We start from the raw sequence: 18853 nt of genomic DNA on the forward strand, positions 1-18853 counted from the left end.
TTAAGGCAGAGGTGAATACAAGGTTCAGGAATAGGAACCATCTAAATACTAGTTCTATTCATGGAACTAAGCACTCCCACAATCCGGACTGTTCGACGTATGTGATGGGAAACATACAATTCATATGTTCCCATGGGTGTTAAATTTCTATATGATAACCCATTCTAACTTAATCGGGAGTTGCGTATAACCATTTATGATGCTTTTAAGAAGTTGAAAGAATGAAATATTAAATTAATAAGAACCAAACTGACATGTACAGTCAATGAGAATAAAATTAAGAGCAATGGATACTTTAGTATACTCCATGGGTCATTCTGAGTCTCACAGTAAATGTAGATAATTTTTTATTCACCGGCTGGTCATGGAGGCTGCGGAGTATGTAGACATAATATACCAAATTCAGAATTACCATCTCGAAGGAAATTAGCATAAACAAGTGTTGTTGAAACAATTTTGAAACATAGGTTTGATTTATTTTTTTTAGTCTTTATACAGATGCATTCAACTCTATTTTCCCATGTCCTGCAGAATCAGAAGGCAATAACATTCAAACAGGAACATGAGAAACCACAAAAACCAATTCAAGGCAAGGCAAGCACCATAAGATAGAGGAGAAAAGGTATTCCACTATGTAATATTTTTTTATTATTCCATTCATGTCAACTCGACCACATTGGAAGTTAAAAATGTATAAGCTTTATTTACACACCTCTATCTAAAATTTTGTTCAGAGGATATAGATATGCCATAGCCATACCCTCTTTTTCACCGATGCTTTAAGGCAACCCCAAGTGCCCCTTAGAATGGATTCCCATTCCTGCATGATAGAGATTGAGGTGACTTATTGCCTTTCCCACCAACTCTTTCAACTCTGGATGTAGGGTAATCATGGTGCGATCCGCCCCTTCCAGTACTGTCAAAACCCTGGCCTGATCCACAATCTCACTGCTCCCTGCGTGAAGTGCAAGATAACACAACAGAATCACTCCATACATTTGACTCTTCTCGTTCTCCCTTAGTAACTTCAGAACGAGTGGCACTCCATTGAACTCTATTACTGTCCTCGAATGCTCCATGCATAGAAAATTCTCTGGACAAACAAACTTCCCCAACGAAATGGCAGCTTCTGCAGCCACATCTACATGCCTACTCCCAAGTTTCACAACCAGAGGACCGATCACTCGTGTCTCTCTCGCGGGAAATGTTCTAGCCAATGATCCTATGGATCTTATGGCAGGAATTTGCAGAGCTGGGTCGTCCAAATCATTTATCAATCTCAACATCTGATCCACCACAGCCTTGGCTGCAGGAGAATTTGTCTTGAACGCTGCACGCCTCAAGTCTGCATTGGATTCTGCCGCAGCTGTTATCTCCGTTATACACATCAGACAATTCATCTGCAATTCCCCTTCTTCTTTCTCCACCATTTTTGCCATACAAAGCAATCCTTTTGTTTCACAAATCCTTCTACTATTCGACACGCTCCCTTTTGCAAGCAACCACAAAGCCTCAGCACAAGTTATTTTCAGCTTATGCTTTACTTCAGGTCTCTCATTTCCCCTCTCTTTCCGGGAGTTCCCTGCCCTAATACCCCCTTCCATATTACTCAAAGCATTTGTCTTCGCATTCGGGTTTTGTTCCATTGTTTTGTCTAGTGTCTTCTTCTCGAGGTTCCTATTGATCTGAACAATGGAATGAATGCTTTGCCTACACATTTCATCCATAAAAGTCTCAAATGATAGAAGAGTAACGACGAGGGGTCTAATTACGTTCTCCCGTGCAAAATCTTCTTGAGCTAGGGGATCATGCATTGTCATCCTCGCCACCAAACTTGCCGCTTGTGTCTGCACCAGCATCGGCGAATTTGCAAGAGCCTGCACTATTATCGGAACTCCGTGCTCTTGAACAATAGTGCTCACTCTGTTCGTATCATTTGCGAGCGTATAAAGTGCCTTGATGGCCGCAATTTTAGCCTCCGGCGAGGGGCCTTCCTTCAAAAGCTTGAGAAGAGGAGGAATTCCCCCTTCCTCAACAATAATGTTTTTGTTTCTCTCATTATCAGCGGCAAGGGAAGCGAGTTCGTTGGTCCCTTCGATACGATCGGGCAATTGACCCATCTGAATCGAGGCAATGGAAGACCAAACCCAAGCAATAATGGGGTCATTGCTCGCAATTGGGGGAAGCGAAAGCACGATACCGCCACCATTGCATTCGAAAATAGTGAGAAGCCATTTCATATCCCCAACAGAAGCGTCTAGAAGGTTGAATAGTTTACGAAAATCAGTAACGCTGGTGATGGCCATTACGCGGCGAAGCGCACTCTGGTGCTTGCATTTGCGTACTAGGGTTAGGGCACGTTCGAAATTCTTAGAAACCTCGGCAACAACACGGCGGATGGGACGCTCATAGACGGCGGGAGTTGCGGTGGCGAATCGAACAGCAATTCGGAGCATTTGGGCGAGGCGATCAACTTGCTTGGCCACTTCAGCACACTCAGTTTTGAAGGAGTGGGCTTCGAGGACGGCGGAGCGAAGACGGTCGGATAGTAGAATAGGGTGGGAGAGTTGGTCTTCAATCCGTTTGTCATCGGAATCCATTGAGATACGTTAAAAGTCCGTATTGAATAAGGGATTGGTGTTGGTAGTGAGAGAGAGAGAGAGAGAGATGGTGGATTTTGCAATAAAAGCTTTTGGATACGAGTGAGAATGAGAGGAATATAAAAAGAAGAAAGAAGAAAAGAAGGATGTCTGGAATTTTGGTATTTGAGGGGGTTGGTGGGAGTGTGTTTGTGTAATAGTGAATGGGGTGATTGGGCCTGCTGTCGTAGTTTTGACAGCACCTGGGAGCGCGTGACTGAAGTGAGAAACAATCACTAATCTAAATCTAAAACTAAAACTGTTTAAAACACTTCATTCATTCATTCATTCATTATTACGTTACTTCTATCATTACGTATTTACCTTACTCATTCCCTTCCCCCAAACGAAGGAAGCAACCACTAGGACTTCAAACTGGACGCAACTTCCAACTTTCCTTTCTGTTTCTGTTGAGTTAAGTTAAATTCCAAATATATACTTTTATTTCCCCAATCTCGTACGTCAATATTAGGTACGTCTTATTGCTTCCCATATCCTCTCTTCTGCAAACTCCAAACCTCCCTCCTCACCCCCTTTCCAACTATAATATTACTTTATAACAAAATAAAATCTATTTCATCACTCCCTAACTCCAAATCTTTCAAACCCCTATTCCTATATCAGGTTGGTTTATCATGTCTACCTATTCTTCTCTCTCTCTCCTCTCATTTTCAACACAAAAATTTGCATTAAAAATGTCCGCTAGAAGGAGGGCTTGAACCTCCGACCTTGTGGTTAACAGCCACACGCTCTAACCAACTGAGCTATTCCAGCTGCTTGTCTATTAACTTTCTCAGTTTAATATGTGTTTCTTAGTTTGCATTCACATTCAAAGATTCCATTCCCTAATAATAATAGTGTAACGTTGATTAATGGTAAACTTTACATGATCTAAAAGATCATAAGAAAAATAGTGAATAAATTAATGGTAAAGAAACATGCAGTGGAGTTCATGGATTGTTTCTGTCTTTAACAGTCCAAAAAAACCAATCCCAACTGGAAAAGTTTTCTTTTCTGTTATCATATAGTTTGACTAGGTGCAAGAGATTTGAGCCACCAACTTGACTATTTACAAAGCTACATAGATAGTCACTTAAGCTTTGACTCTGACCAATTAACTAATTACTTTGGTCCTCTTTTCCACGACTTCTAAATTGGTATGGGTGTTATTTAATATTTAGGTGTGGCCTAGTGCTATATGTAATTAAAATCAGGATATAGACAACCTTAAAGGGTTGAAGTTTATTTATACATTTGAATTAAATAATGTGAGATGATAAATCTAAATCCATTGTGTGTCAGACAAACGTAGCAAACCAAACCAATAATGATCATAGAGGATAACATATACGTACGCGTGCATGTGTTCATAAGATAAAAAATTTCTTATAAAAAATGTGGAATTTACATTGGAATGTACGCTATATATAATTGGTGAACCTCGTTTGCATCACCACATTCTTGTCACCTTATTTTATAAGAAGATGATCATCATCACAAGAAACGGAGCACCATCATCGGAGATTCATTATTATCATTAAATTCAGTAGTCTGTAATATGTTAAGGAGCTGTTTACCCTATTTAGGGTCACCCCATTGTGTTAACAACATCAATGATGAGTCCAAAAGCAGAGAGTTGGAGGAAGCTGGTAGGCATCATGGCCACAACAACAACAATAATCAGAATAATAATTCACCTTCTTCATTCGTATCCTCCATTAATTCCAAGCACATTTTCGTGAGAGTAGTCCATGCCGGTGGCAAAGTAGACCATTATCCTAATGCTGTTCTCGCCTCTAAAATCCTTCAAACCCTCCCCGGAAAATGGCTCACTCACCCTCAAGTATTCAAGCAACCACATCAGTCTATCATTTACCCTCAAGAACACCTTCTTCCTGGCCACAAATATTACGTACTTCCTCTTTCAACCATTGACAAGCTCATGAGAAAGCATAGCAGCAACAACAACAACACCACCACCGCCATTAGATTCATAATTCCCCAAAATAATACTACTGGTACCAACCAACAAATCGAAACCGCTGATTCCGAAGCTAATATAGATCATCGTGACGGCCATACTCTAGAATCCACGGATCAAGAGGATTTTTCCTTCTATTCTGCAAGAGAATTTTATGCCAACAAAAACAAACGCTCTGCCTCGTCTGCTATGAATGGATCCGGCCGAGGATCGAGAAAGCCTCGGGTTTTGGTGCCATTGCCCAAACCAAAGCCAAAGCCTAAGCCAAAGCCAGTCTCTGCCTATGCCTGGGAGCCTGGCCTTACTTCTATACAAGAGCTTTCTCCATGACACTCCCACATGCAATTTCTGATCTTCTCTAATTATTCCTTTAACAAATCTTACTAAGCTTGCAATATAATAAGCTTTCCAGGCAATTCCATTGATCTCTTCATCGTCTAGCACTGTACTGTACTGTACGCTATATAATTTTGATTTTCTTACAGTTCGGATGAGGATTTCCATTTATTTTACCTCTACAATAAAAATCAAATAAGATTGAGTTTATGTTTTTAATTCTTTTGAGTTTGATTTTCAATTTTTATGTCCAATGTTTATCAGTACATGGTAATTTAAGACAATCCCATTCCTGGCGAGGAAATTATTTTAATAAAATGATTACTACGACAATGGGATGTAGCTACAGCTAGATGTTTAATTTTCTTAAAAAAAATTTATCTGTTTCTTAGTTTTTGATATTTGAAAGTTGTAACTGAAATTCAATTACTCATGATGAATAAGATTTTAGGTAGATCACTTGAAGGTATATAAAGTATCTTAATCATCTAACTAATGTGCATTTTAGAGAAATTGAACGTAGTTTTAACTCACTAACTTAGAAGCAACAGGTCTCAAATCCCTCCAACACTCTATATTATGTTATTTACTTCTATGTTCTAACAAACATATTATTCTACCTCTATAACTTAGTTCCTTCTTTTTTTTAATTAATATATCTTTACTTTTCTGGTTAAAATTAAATTAGTAGTAGTACGTAGGGATAGGTATTAATTAGTTAGAAACCCAACACAAATGAGAAGAAAGCTAAAAACTTGGAAAAGGGAAATAGCAAGTAAGGGGGTTTTCTTCCTCAAAATTTTGTATGAATTTTTTTTTGTATATAGATATAAAAAAATCAACTAATAGCCAACGAGAGATTAGAAGTATAAACAAGAAAGAAAGAAAGAGAGAAAAACAAAGTGATAGGAGCTTGACTTGAAAGTGGAAAATATCGGATTGTCCTAAAAAGTGATGATAAGTTAGAATAGATTTGTTAAAAATATCTTGACGATAAAAATTGGAAAAGAGAGGAAAAACAATAAAAGAAGGGTATGAGAGAAGCATTAGAAAAGCTTGCATTGAAGTTGGGTATCAAAATCAAAGCAATTAAGTAGGGAAAGTGCAACCAAATTCTGGATAAGAAGAAAAAAGGGCGACGATGATATGTCTTCCTCTTTTCTTTCTTTCTTTCCATTTTTTATTTTTCTGAAGAAATATATGAAAACTACGTGTCTGATATGCTTTTTGGAATCTCCCGACCCGATAGGTTTCTCTTTTCTTGGTTTTGTTTAGAGTGAGCTAGAAATGCACATGGCAGCAACATAGGGGACCCCAACCACTTGATCATGCACCCATCAGTCATCACATTGTTACCCAATAAGCGAAATTAAAACCCTAAACTCATTATTTGTTATACGACTAATTTTTGTTAAACATATAAATCATAGTAGACACTTTGTAGCTCCTTGGTTAGTCTAACAACAATCTCTCCTTACATATTCGTTAACCAGCTGGTTGTTTAGGCAACAGCAGGTACTGCACAAAATATATGAAAATATCACCCTTCATTAATAAATGTTGGTAATTGATGGATTGAGACCTTAACTGCGTATGCCCAATCATATGTGTCCGCGTGGTACAACCATTTCAAAGTCCCAATCCACCCTTCTCAATGAATCTCCAATATTGACCTAATTATTTATTAAAATTTCAAAAGAAAAACAAAAAAGAAGAAAAAAGAAAAAAAGGGAAAGGAAAGGCTTGTATGTGAATAGGACCCGTCGTGATGACAGCCGACGTGTTAATCGGACCCCCATCCTGTTGGTGATGTTGATGCCCAACTCCGGCCTCCTCTTTCAACAATCAATATCCCCTTCCTTTTTTTTTTCTTTATATATATATAAATATTAATAGTATGGGTTAAACTAATTATGATGATAGATGATGATGGTATATGCATGAAAGTCACATATGAGAAAATAAAATCTCTGGATCAAAATTGATGCACATGATATGGTTATGGTATCTCATCTTCCTTTTCTTTTTACTTGTCTTCGCTTGTCCAGACAGTATTACTTACGCACCATTCTACTGTGCTTTTCTTTTTTTAATTATTCACCAAAACATAATATTTTTATTCGGATTTCCCTTTTTCCTTTCCTTTTCTTTTTTGCTTAATAAAAAATATATATATATGAATGGATAATATTATGAAGCAAGATTAGAAAAAAGCAAATGAGACGGAGTATTAATGTCTTTGTCACACCCACAAAAGTATTGATGTTATCGTAAACTTGAATGTCGCATCAAAGTTAATTTGGTTAATTGTATGTGAGTGGGGGGCGAGGGACGTGGAACAATTTGAGCGGCTTAGAGTTTCCTTATATTTCATAATTGAGGTTTATTAAATTAATTTAATTAATTAAGGTTTAGGGTTGAGAGGGAAAAAAGTGTATTATTATAAATAAGGGAAAGCGTGTGCGGTTGATTGGGTTGAGGAAGAAGTAGAAGCAAAACTACCAAAGCCAAGTGGGTGTGCGCCAAAGCCCACCAAGCCTCTCCTCTCTTATCTTCAATTTGAATACTCAAAACAATTGTATTGGTGATACGACGACTACACGCATGGGCAGACCTCCCCTCCACCGCAACGCAATCACCTTCAGACCTACTCCCACCATCAAGTTCCTCTGCAGCTACGGCGGCAAGATCCTCCCTCGTTATCCCGACGGCAAACTCCGTTATCACGGTGGCGAAACTCGCCTTCTTTCTGTCAACCGCTCCATTTCCTTCTCTGGTAACCCCTTTCACTCTCTCACTATACCCCCATCATATCCATTGGATTTCTTTTCTTAACTCTCAATTTTCTTCCTCCTGTTCAACAGAACTGCTGTTGAAGTTCGGGGAGCTCTGCGGAACCTCAACTTCTGTGAGCTTCCGTTGCCAGTTGCCTAGAGAAGACCTCGATGCTCTAGTTTCCGTTACTTCCGATGAAGATCTCGCGAATCTCATCGAGGAATACGATCGAGCGGCTTCTCCTTCCTCATCGATGAAGATCAGAGCATTCCTTTCCCCTCCCAAATATGCCAAAAGAATATCGCCTCCTTCTTCAATGACTTCCTTCTCCTCCTCGGTGGCTCACCGTTGTTTTCGTCGGATGTCACCACCAAGTCCTTCCTACTTGGAGAGATCTTCATCTGCGGTTCCTTTCAGTGTATATAATATTCAGGGAAGTTGTGCCTCTAGTCACATGTTCCTTCACAGTGGTAACAGCTGGGAATAACACCAACTCTTACAACAGAAGAGCTACCGGATTTGTCAAACCCAATACCAAATCACTTGAACTATACATATTATTCACAAAAAAAAGAGAATTAAAATTGGAAGTACTCGAAGAGAGGCCAATACAATGTAATTGCCCTGTATATTGCTGCTTTGCTAATTTGATTGCGTTTCCATTCAATGAATTTTAGTTCAATTTGGGTATGGATTCCAACTGAATACTGTGGTGAGTTGAGTTGGTTTCGTGCGTCTTGAATCTACCAGCAAATTTTCTTTGTTATAATTTCCCCCGCCGTCGTTAAACCTGCTTTCTTATGAGCAAAAGTTCAACTTTTCTTCTAGCATGCTGTCGGTTTTGTGTAACTGGGAAAGAAACAAATCTTATTTGCCAACAAAAACATCTTTCCAATTTCCAAAATTCTTTCTGCCATTCAAAGTTTATTCTCTGTTTGTAATTGGGTCTCTGTTTTTTTTTTTTTTTTTTTTTTGTTTTCTCTCCAGGATTAAAGATTTTCAAGGTTGGACTCGGAGATTAAAGCTGCGGTAGACAAATGAGTAAGCTTCCTTACTTAAATGCAGTCTCTGTAACAGTAATTTAATTTTGGTTACATCTAAACCATGTTTTGTTTGTTATCAAGTTTTCTAAGTCATTGCTGCGGCCGGAGAAGAAGCTGAAACACACAAGAGAGGGTCCATATCCCATGGTGGGAGTGATATCTTAATCAACTGGAGTACATAGATTTACTCAAGATTTGAAATAAAATCATCCAACCAGACAAAATGGAGAATGAACGCGGGTGGTGCATGGGATCAAAGTAGAATTTAATTGCAATCTTTTAAAACGCTGATGAACAAGAATAAATTAATAAATAAATGAAGAGTAGTAGATATTTGAATGGGATGAAGGGTATGGGCTGCCTGGCTTCCACACAAATGGAGATCTCTGTTGGAAAGAGACTTGCATGGCCTCTCTGTATATACATACACCACGCCAGAAAAGAAATACAAAACTAATCCAAACAGTAAAGGGGAATCAATCTATTTGGATTAAAACCCAAGAATTTTCAGTCCTTCCTTCACATCACAAAAATGGAACACACTTGTAATTTTTGTAAGGATTTCTTCTCTCTTCTCTCTTCTCTCTTCAAACCACACAAAAAGTTGTAGTATACTAATATTAATATATATTACGACATGAAGCAACAAAAACAGGTAATTTAAGGTACTTGCAGTATAATATGGAGATTAAACTGAACTTGGGGAACTACAAATCCAACAATATTCTCTAATTAAAATGAGGATCATCTGGAGAGAAGACGGAGTGAGACAAGGAAGGGGATGTTAAGTTGTGGGCATGTGTAAGAGTTAAGACCATCGTTATATAATGATAGCCCAGCCCAAGTAGGACGATGGGTTTTGTATGTATGTTAGGGATGTGGAGCCAAATCTAACCCTACAAAGTACAAATATTATATTGAAGATCTATCACATAATTACATAAATGCATATATAGATGTGAATTTATTTATTTATGAGATAAATGGGTGGAGGAAGCCATGCATTCTTGATTCACACATATATTTATATATGTATAATTTCCATCATTCGAGGTTAAGAAAAATCCCAACTTATATATCAACCATATCTTAATTATTATTTGTTACTTCATACTACTTGGTTTTAAGTTTAATACACGTAGTGACTAATTCAACTTACTATAAAAGAAAAAGTAAGATTAGACATACTTGTCGTCCAATTTCAAGTATAAACGTCCAATTTTGAACACGTATCACAACCATACCAAACTAATATCTTCAATAAAAAGGGAAGGATGAGATTTTTTAAAAATATAATTAGCTTACAAAACTCGAATCATAATTAATTGTTTATATGAAAAACATCGAGATAATAAGGTTTAAATATTACTTATTTGATGGTCCACGTGATGTTAATTTTGGTTTATTTTGATCTTGCATTTTCTAAAGATTTGTTTTGGACAAAATCACCCGAATACTTCAAATAGATTAACACATTTTTAACATAGTCATCGTATACCCAAATCCAACCATCTCATTCATGTAAAAAAGTTGAGAAAAGTAGAAAGAAAGATGATAAAGAAATAAAAAGTAGCATTTTCAAAATATATTCATTATGGTTTACAGCATCTACTTCTATCTTATTTTGAATTGATTTTGGTTACATTTAATATTATGTGATGGATGTGTGTTTTGAAATTGGATGAGATTTGGTAAATTGACATTTGTGAATGTGGTGTGCTTTTCCTTTTTTTTTTTTTTTTTTCTTCTCTTAAATTAAATGTCATTATTTCTTGCAGACTATGAATTTAGGGAAGAAACGACCTTGTTTCTTTTAACGCGTCTTTTGCCCTATAAGACCAATAGCCCATCTACACTATTTTCAAATTCTCCATTTTCCAATCTTCAATTTTCTTTAAAAAAAACAAAAAACAAATAATGCTATTTAGATCATTGTGGTAAAAAATAGTATTGTTGTTAAATTTAAAAAATCAATAATTAAAAACAACCACTAATATAAAAATCGTAATAACTTGAAATTAGGAATCATTTTTAGGTTGAGAGCATCCCTAATTATCAATTAGTGCTAACTATTAAAATCTTAAAGAGAATTAATACAAATCTTGAAACTAAAGTCATTATCTTCCAACCAAGCTCACACGGTAGAATCAATAATCCATGCACAACACCATGTCCAAGGCCAATCAAAACGTGGCCTAAAGAAGCAGGTTAATACGCCAACTGATATGCAAATTTGCGATCCCCCATGTTGGACGATCTAATGAATAAAATGGATTGGATTAGGGTTGATTGTAAGTCGAGCTTGAATTGAGTACTGTGTAGACTTGAAGAACTTAAAGCTAAACCTGTGGATGAGAATGATAAAACTTAATTATTTATTAAATATAATTTGGAACTCGGCTGATACACGTTGAACCACACACATATAATAATCACACACACACACACAGTTGGAGAATAGAAAAGGAGGCAATGGTTATTAAATTAAAGGAAAGGAAAATGAATGGAGACAGATAGGAGAGTGGGGGGGTTAAAATTAAAAGAAAGAAAATTGGGAATTGGGAATTATGGGAATTATGGGAATTATGGGAATTTGGTGTTGGGATGTTCCCATTTATTTCAGATTTTATTAAACATAAATATTTTTAATAAAAGAAAAAACAAAATATAAAAAGGGAAGGGAAAATATTAAATGTAGTACAGGTTATATAAATTTAAATCTTATTAATTATTAAATGTAACATTGAATATAATTAAAAAGGAGGAAAGAGAAGAATTGAAAGCATTAGATAAATTGGTGGTAGGAGTAGGACCAAGTTGTGAATGCCAATTGCCATGCATGGGGATGCATCAGTAACACATTGCCACCTCAACCATCCATTACTACTCCTAAATATATCTTCGTACCCTTTGTCCTCCAACCCTAAATTTTTTGTTCCTTTTTCATTTCTATTTAACTTATTTCTCCTATCTCAATATATATATATATACTACAAATAATAATGTAGTATTTATTAAATATCTAAAAAGGAAAAAAAAAAAAAAGAAGAAGTTTTATATATGCATGTGTGAGAATTGAATGTTTGCATTATTATTATTAAAGGAAAATATTCATACACGGGTTGCATAATTATATAGTGAATATGCAGAAAAGGGCATTTAAAGGCATACAAGATTCATATCACTTTCCTCTTAACTTCAACATATAATATACATATATGTCTCTATATATATATCATGTACTTTATTTGTTGCACCCTGTAGCTGTAGGGTACCATAAATAATATTTTCTCTCTTTTTCTCTGCAAACCCAAAAATCTCCATTTTTATATAAGATAACACCTGATTCCTTCCAAGGAGACAATGCTTCAGCTTTCCCCTGCATTCTACACTTTTAACAAATGTACTTTCTTCCAACTTACATATCTATCTCTCTCTCTATATATATATAAAAGAAATAAGAATATAACGAATATATTGTTTATCTTTTTAAGTCCTACAAATCTCAGTTTGTGAAAATATGAAGGCTGGTCTCTTGTAATTATTTTGTAATATATGCTATTCTCTGCCATATATACATGTACTATATAGTTAGATTTTGGAGGTTGAAAATTAGATTAAAAGGATATATTGTAATTAATTTCCTAACAGGAAAGGAATTGGAATAGTGATCGTAAAACATGAAATATAATATATCCACCCACACACACATTTAATAATTCTAATTCAATTCAGACACGAACATTTAATTTGAAACATTATGTTGTATCTAAAAGGAATGACAAACAAATGGCATACCAATTATAAGTGGATATCTATATATCTTTAGAAGATTTCTTTTTCTTTTTCTTTTTAATTAAAAATAATTATGTGGTTCTGATATTTCATCCAACAATGTGTTGGTGAATAATTGGTCTTGTTACCTTTATTTAATTAGCTTTACATGTAACTTTGTTATACAATAATACAAAGACGAACCTTTATAGAGTGTTAAATTTAACATTTATAATCAGTTTATTTTTACGTTATGAAAAATAACTAATAGAGACCAAATTTGAGAGATTTGTTTTGAACCCTCAAAGAATTAAATGGATTAAAATACTAAGAAATATTAATAATTGAAAAAAAAAATTAAATTGCATAATTGTGTGTAGGAAGTAATGAATAGTTTTTGAACTTTAGAGTAGAGGTATAATTAATACTTATACGTACTAATATTATTTCATTAGGAAGGGTGGCCAAATTAGATTATAAAGCTTTTCGTAGCCTTCACTAATTGCTTTCGCGTACCTATTGATTTTTCATTAATAATCCTCATTTATCACATCTAAAAGGTTATTGTAAATATCCCATCTCATCCACATACATTGATACATACATCACATCACCAACCATATACTTATAGGAATGATATATTGAATTACTTTTTTCTTCTGCAATCATAATGCCTTTCCTTGGCAATTTTTATAATTGCTCCATCTTTTTCATTGAGAAGTGGAAAATATCGTTGCCCTTAGGATATATACTTTCATTTCATTGTTATTTATTACTTATTATTATTTTGCATGAAGGTGTAATTTAATTTAGTAATTGGGAATGCATATTATTAATTGTGAATATATATAGAATACGACCCAACCCAGCTATTATATATATGTGTGTGTATACATGATTGTACGTACAGTCATTTAATTCATATTTACCACCCATTATGTATAATATACATAATTCAAAATAATATAGGTATATATATATATATATAAATCTACGAAAATATATACTTTTATTACCCATTTGTATGTAATGAGAAGTTAATACCGCCAACCTCTATAATTCCAATAATTGTTTCCTTTGTTTGGATGAAGAAACGAGTGCATTATTGAAATAAATACACAATAATTTGCAACTGTGAGAAAGGTGGCAATTGTAATTAAATTTACAATGAATTTGGGCAACTATTATATGACTTGCTACTCTAGAGAAAAAAAGATATACCCAAAAATATTATTCAATCCGTAGGGGAATTTATAATACAAAATTCAACCTTAAAGTTCAAACATGATATAACATCTCTGTTTTAATTTGGAATATAATTACTATTAACTAACAAGTATATAATAGTAGAATTAATTTGGTTAAGAATGGTTTTATATATATAGAAAAAGAATAACAATGGATGAGAGAAAAGGGGGGGAGTGAAATTTGAGAGAATTTAAAGTAAGGAAAAAGGAAAAGAGAGAGAGAGAGAGAAAGAGAGCATTAAATGGAGTGAAAGAGATGATTTGAGAAGAAGGAAATGAGTAATGAGAGAGACAAAGGTTCATAAATATAATAAATATTCATTTAGTAAGATTAGTTAGTTTTATATGCAACCATTGTACCAAAAATCATTCTCCATTACAATTTGCTTACATCAAATAATACTCTCTCACATCATTTCCTCTTCCTTCTCTTCCAAAATTGTAATTCCATCATATATTTTTTTATTCATCCTCTTTTAATTTTCCTTCTTTTTCTTTCTTTCGCTTTCAATTCTCCTCTGCCTCTCTATTTATTTAACCTACTTTTATTATTAACAATATTTATTTATGAATTACTCACTACTGTTGAACTCTTTACTAATATTAAATATATTTTATATTAATTTTGGAAACATTTTCCCCTAATTTCTTATTATAAAAAGTAGAAAAAGATTGTCTCTTCTAATTTATTTCTAATGTATCTCGAGGATGAGAGGGTGTTGAACCCTAAACAACAAGTAGCTTGAGGATGAGGGTGGGTACATTACATGATCTCATTTTGGTTTAAGCTCGTTTATGTAAGAATGCAATACATTATCCCATAAGATCATGCGTGACATCAATAATCTTAAAAGCTACAACAAAATCATTCAAGGTCTTATATTCTCGTATACTTCATTGAAGATCAAGGTGGTTGAATTTTTTATTAAGTAAGTAAAGACAATTCGTGATTTAAGATAACATTGATTTAGAGAAAATTTAAGATATTACAATTTTTATTTTATTTCTATACGGAAGATTCGAAGAGAAAAGGGGATCATTGAAAATTTGTTTTTAAAATGATGGGATTCAAAATAGCGTAATTAAGTAGGTGCATAATTCTTAATTGCCCTTTTAAGTCTTAGGTGTTTGAATATTTGAACGTTATCTACCTCGTTGTCAAAAAAAGAGAAGAAAACATAAGATCATATGAATTACAACCCCACAGATGTCACAGAAATCCCTACAAATTTCGACACAAATTATATGGCTCTCTTTCTTTATACCCTCTTTTTGACGTTTCAACGTTACATTCCAAAATTAAATAAAAGTGTCAATGCACGCTACATATTCAACTACCAAATTTTTCTCTCATTGAGATACGTATTAAAAAATATATATTTTAGAAGTTTTGAATTGAACAAAATCCAAATTAGATGTATGATTCTAATTGGAATGTCTTAATATATTTATAGTAATTCTTCCTAAATTTTAAAATCTGGATTGTATCGTGTTAAATTTTCTTTTTAAAATCCTACAACTTTGGTATATATGGAAAAAGAAATCTAAGAAGAGAGAAAACCCACAGAAAAATATAGGTTATACTCATTTTTGATTAACTTCTCCTTGTTGTGGTTGTTATTATTTAAGAGATTTTTGTGTCTATTTAAATGTTATTTTGTAGAAACTAAATTTATAATATTACTTTTTGAATATTTTTTGTTTTCGTACAGACTACACAGTTTATGTATACGCGTTTTCTATCACACCCTCATACAACACAAACACAAACACACACACACACACACACACAACCCAACGTCCAATGGGTTAATATTATTTTACAACAAAAAGAAAAAAGAGTTCTTATTGCAATAATTTTTGGTGAAAATTAAAATTGGTTACTGTGGGATGAATGAGAGAATGATGATTCGTTTGGGCGACCCCACATTAGTCTTCCCCCCACATGCTCTCCTCTCCTTCTATATAAATATAAGCACCCCACAGCCGCAGCCACACCAATCTCAATCCCTCAAATTAAACTTATACCATTCCAAACAATCACATCCCCCTTCTTTTTTTAAAAAAAATGGAAGCTGACTCCTTCAGGCGTGTAAACGGTTTAGCCATCGACAATAATAATAATACTAATAACCCCTTCCTCGACTACCAAATTAAGTGCAACAACCCCACCACTCCCACTCCCACCGCTGCCACCACTACAACCACCACCACCACCACCACCGCCACCGCCGGTACTAGTCTCAAGCGAACTCTCCGAGATCACAACTCCTCCAGTGGCACAATGAGGTACCGTGGCGTCCGTCGCAGGCCTTGGGGCCGTTATGCAGCCGAGATTAGAGACCCTCAGTCTAAAGAAAGAAGATGGCTTGGAACTTTCGATACTGCTGAAGAAGCTGCACGTGCTTACGACTGCGCTGCACGGTCCATGCGTGGCCTCAAAGCTCGCACCAATTTCGTTTACCCTTCTTCTCCACCCGCCCCTCATTCCCTCTCCTCCGACGATTACTTAATCCCTCGCTTCAATTTCCCTCCTAAACACTCTCTCCCACGCCTTAACTCTTCTAATTGGCCCCTTTTTTCAACTCCAAATCGTGGGCCTGACTTCTTATGGTCCGGTCATGCACAGAGGATCAACACCGCTTCTCCCACTCTCGACATGCTTCTCCTTCGTGATTTCCTCAATTTCCCTTCTTCCAATTATAATCATTCCTCCAAACCCTCTTATTCTATTAATACTACTACTAATAATAATAGCACTACCAAAATAACTCCTCCTCCCCCTCCTCCTGAAAATTACTCCTCTGAATTTCTCCCCAAGGACTCCCCCGATTCCGGTTTATTGGAAGAGGTAATTCACGGCTTCTTCCCCAAATCACATGATTCCAACACCAACAACTCTGACGATTATTTCAACAATAACGACGAAAACAAGAACGCCAATCTCAGTGGTCAACATTTGGATTTATTGGATTACCAATTGGCCGACGACAGCTTCAACAACAACAACAACACCACCTTAATTAATCAAGATATTCCCGATCATGGCCGTCTCTTTGGCGACGCTCACAACTTGATTCTGGATGATATTTTCCAATGTCCGGAGCTTTTAAACCCTTTTCCTCCTAAGCTCCAAAATGCTTAACCTCACATCGATCATCATCAACTTCTCCTCTCTCGAATGATGTTTTTATATTTTATTTTATTATCACTACTTACAAAGTCTTCTCATTTTAATTTCTATTATTTATTTTCATCAGTATAAGTATAAGAAAAAGAAATATATATATATATATATCAAAATAATTCCCTCCAAATAATTACTTACTTGCTGTTCTACCCTCCATATATACATATTCCTTTGTATTACTTAATTAATTAGTTTAATACAATAATAACCATCCATATATCATCGCACCAACTACAACGATCTATCTGATCCTTACTACATAGATTTGGTATATATACTATGTGCATGAATGTGATGTGATTCCTTCATTAATTATTTCTTTTCCTTTTTAAAAAATGACCTCATTAGGTTTATTAGGGTTTGGTAGAGAGGGTTTGTGCAGTCCAAAAAGTAAATTGCCAAACGAACACGACTTTTACTTCTTCTTCTTCTTTTTTTGCGCATGGAAATTATATTGGTATATATGCATCAATGCCATATAATATAGTCATATGTTCGGAGACATATGCTATATTCTTTTTCAACTTAAATCAATATTATACCATTTAATTAACTTGCAGTTCTTCTAATTACTAATTTAATTTCTTCAATATACATAATAACGATGCTCCCCTACATCGCCATTCAGTTTTTACTTCTCACCTTTACAAATTTACATTTCTTTATAACTATCTGTCTGTAATTAAGAAGATTTTACTCTTTATGCATGGGATGGGAGGTTTGTGTATAAGTGAGTTTATTCTAATTAACATATATGGATCTAATTATGTTTTGGATTATTCTTTTATCACTTGATTTATTCTTTATATAATATATAGCTGCATGCATGCTAATTAACATCATACTTAATCTACAAACTTGTAATTTATTGATCGAATTAGAACAAAAATATATTATAATCATTTCAAAAGGAAGTAAAGTATTTCTGAGAACAAATATATTTTAAAATTAAAACTAACAAAACACGTCTTCCATTAAATATAGTTCGTTTTAAGCATTTTAAGGCTGATGAAGTTTCCCTTAAAGTTTGCAACTACAAGGGATTGATAAAGATGGACGATGAGTAGTTTCAAGTTTCAATTAATATTTTTTTACAATGGGGCTGGTTTATTATTTATAAAAGAATAATTTTTTTTTTGTTTGATATCTTTATCGAAGGAAGATTAGAAAGGAATTAAGATGTAGATATGTAGTGTCAAAATGTGGAGGTAATTACAATGATCATAAAAAGAAAAACGGTGAATATATAAATAAAAGTTGTAATTAACTTCATATACATTCCCCATTCCATTTTAACCCTCATTGTGGTTATGGTATATAATACCCTATTAAATAAAACAGATTTACAAAGTTTCATCTCTCCTTCGTGTTTTCAATATGAGATTCTAAACATGAATTAAAACGGACAAATAAAAAGATAAACAAAAAACAAAGTATTAATAATTAGAAGAGGAAAAAGGATGGAAATAATGGAGAGATGGAGTTGTTGGTAGGGGAGATGTTGCATTGATGGGAAAATAAAGGTAGAAGTTATATATACATATATATATATATGCATGGAAGCGTATGAAAGATAAGAGTACATTTAATAGTAAATTAAAATTAGATTTATGAATATTATGATGATATTGCATTAATTCCCTACAAAATTCCATAATATAATATGGACCACACAAATTTTGATGTTGCATTTATTATGTAATAATTCATGGCTTCTTGCGCACGTGAGAGACACCCCTCCCTTCCCCTCCCCCCTTTCTTATAATAATAGTAATGCTACTTTTTTAATTTGATCTAAGTACTCAAAACAAAATTAAAGCTCCTTTTTAAGTATTCCACTGCTATACTTTACTTTACTTTACTTTACT

At 34.5% G+C, this 18853-nt stretch overlaps 3 protein-coding genes, 1 long non-coding RNA gene and 1 other non-coding gene across 6 annotated transcripts; 2 read left to right on the plus strand and 3 right to left on the minus strand.

The window, feature by feature from the left end:
* Positions 1 to 609: 609 nt before the first annotated feature.
* On the minus strand, positions 610 to 2896 carry LOC101207247 (ARM REPEAT PROTEIN INTERACTING WITH ABF2). The gene has a single exon (XM_004142917.3). It carries the CDS (start codon positions 2598 to 2600, stop codon positions 780 to 782), a length of 1821 nt encoding a protein of 606 aa, XP_004142965.1. The 5' UTR covers positions 2601 to 2896; the 3' UTR covers positions 610 to 779.
* Positions 2897 to 3339: 443 nt separating this feature from the next.
* Positions 3340 to 3413, minus strand: TRNAN-GUU. Its single transcript has one exon. It is a non-coding gene; the product is annotated as a tRNA-Asn (tRNA).
* Positions 3414 to 7409: 3996 nt separating this feature from the next.
* LOC101207008 lies at positions 7410 to 9789 on the plus strand. Of its 2 annotated transcripts, none has more exons than XM_031880524.1 (4): positions 7410 to 7732; positions 7821 to 8346; positions 8719 to 8772; positions 8856 to 9789. In XM_031880524.1, exons 1-2 carry the CDS (start codon positions 7561 to 7563, stop codon positions 8216 to 8218), a joined length of 570 nt encoding a protein of 189 aa, XP_031736384.1. In that variant the 5' UTR covers positions 7410 to 7560; the 3' UTR covers positions 8219 to 8346; positions 8719 to 8772; positions 8856 to 9789. The 2 variants fall into 2 exon arrangements, with proteins under 2 accessions (XP_031736384.1, XP_004142964.1); XM_004142916.3 differs by having other exon boundaries at positions 7821 to 8443; positions 8856 to 9699.
* A 979-nt stretch (positions 9790 to 10768) lies between these two features.
* Positions 10769 to 11720, minus strand: LOC116402236. Its single transcript, XR_004214702.1, has 2 exons — positions 11588 to 11720; positions 10769 to 11119 (listed from the first exon to the last, which is right to left on the minus strand). It is a non-coding gene; the product is annotated as an uncharacterized LOC116402236 (long non-coding RNA).
* A 4057-nt stretch (positions 11721 to 15777) lies between these two features.
* On the plus strand, positions 15778 to 17141 carry LOC101209535 (ethylene-responsive transcription factor ESR2). The gene has a single exon (XM_004143012.3). The coding sequence runs from the start codon at positions 15864 to 15866 to the stop codon at positions 16938 to 16940; it is 1077 nt and encodes a 358-aa protein (XP_004143060.1). The 5' UTR covers positions 15778 to 15863; the 3' UTR covers positions 16941 to 17141.
* The last annotated feature ends 1712 nt before the right edge of the window (positions 17142 to 18853 follow it).

The sequence above is a fragment of the Cucumis sativus genome, chromosome 2, assembly GCF_000004075.3.
Source record: "Cucumis sativus cultivar 9930 chromosome 2, Cucumber_9930_V3, whole genome shotgun sequence".
Lineage (NCBI taxonomy): Eukaryota > Viridiplantae > Streptophyta > Magnoliopsida > Cucurbitales > Cucurbitaceae > Cucumis > Cucumis sativus.

Bases quoted from the DNA above. Each gene is read 5' to 3' on its own strand.
- LOC101207247 (XM_004142917.3), bottom strand. From the start codon at position 2,600: ATGGATTCCGATGACAAACGGATTGAAGACCAACTCTCCCACCCTATT.
- LOC101207008 (XM_031880524.1), top strand. From the start codon at position 7,561: ATGGGCAGACCTCCCCTCCACCGCAACGCAATCACCTTCAGACCTACT. The intron at 7,733-7,820 runs GTAACCCCTTTC...CCTGTTCAACAG, and splicing joins CCGCTCCATTTCCTTCTCTG to AACTGCTGTTGAAGTTCGGG.
- LOC101209535 (XM_004143012.3), top strand. From the start codon at position 15,864: ATGGAAGCTGACTCCTTCAGGCGTGTAAACGGTTTAGCCATCGACAAT.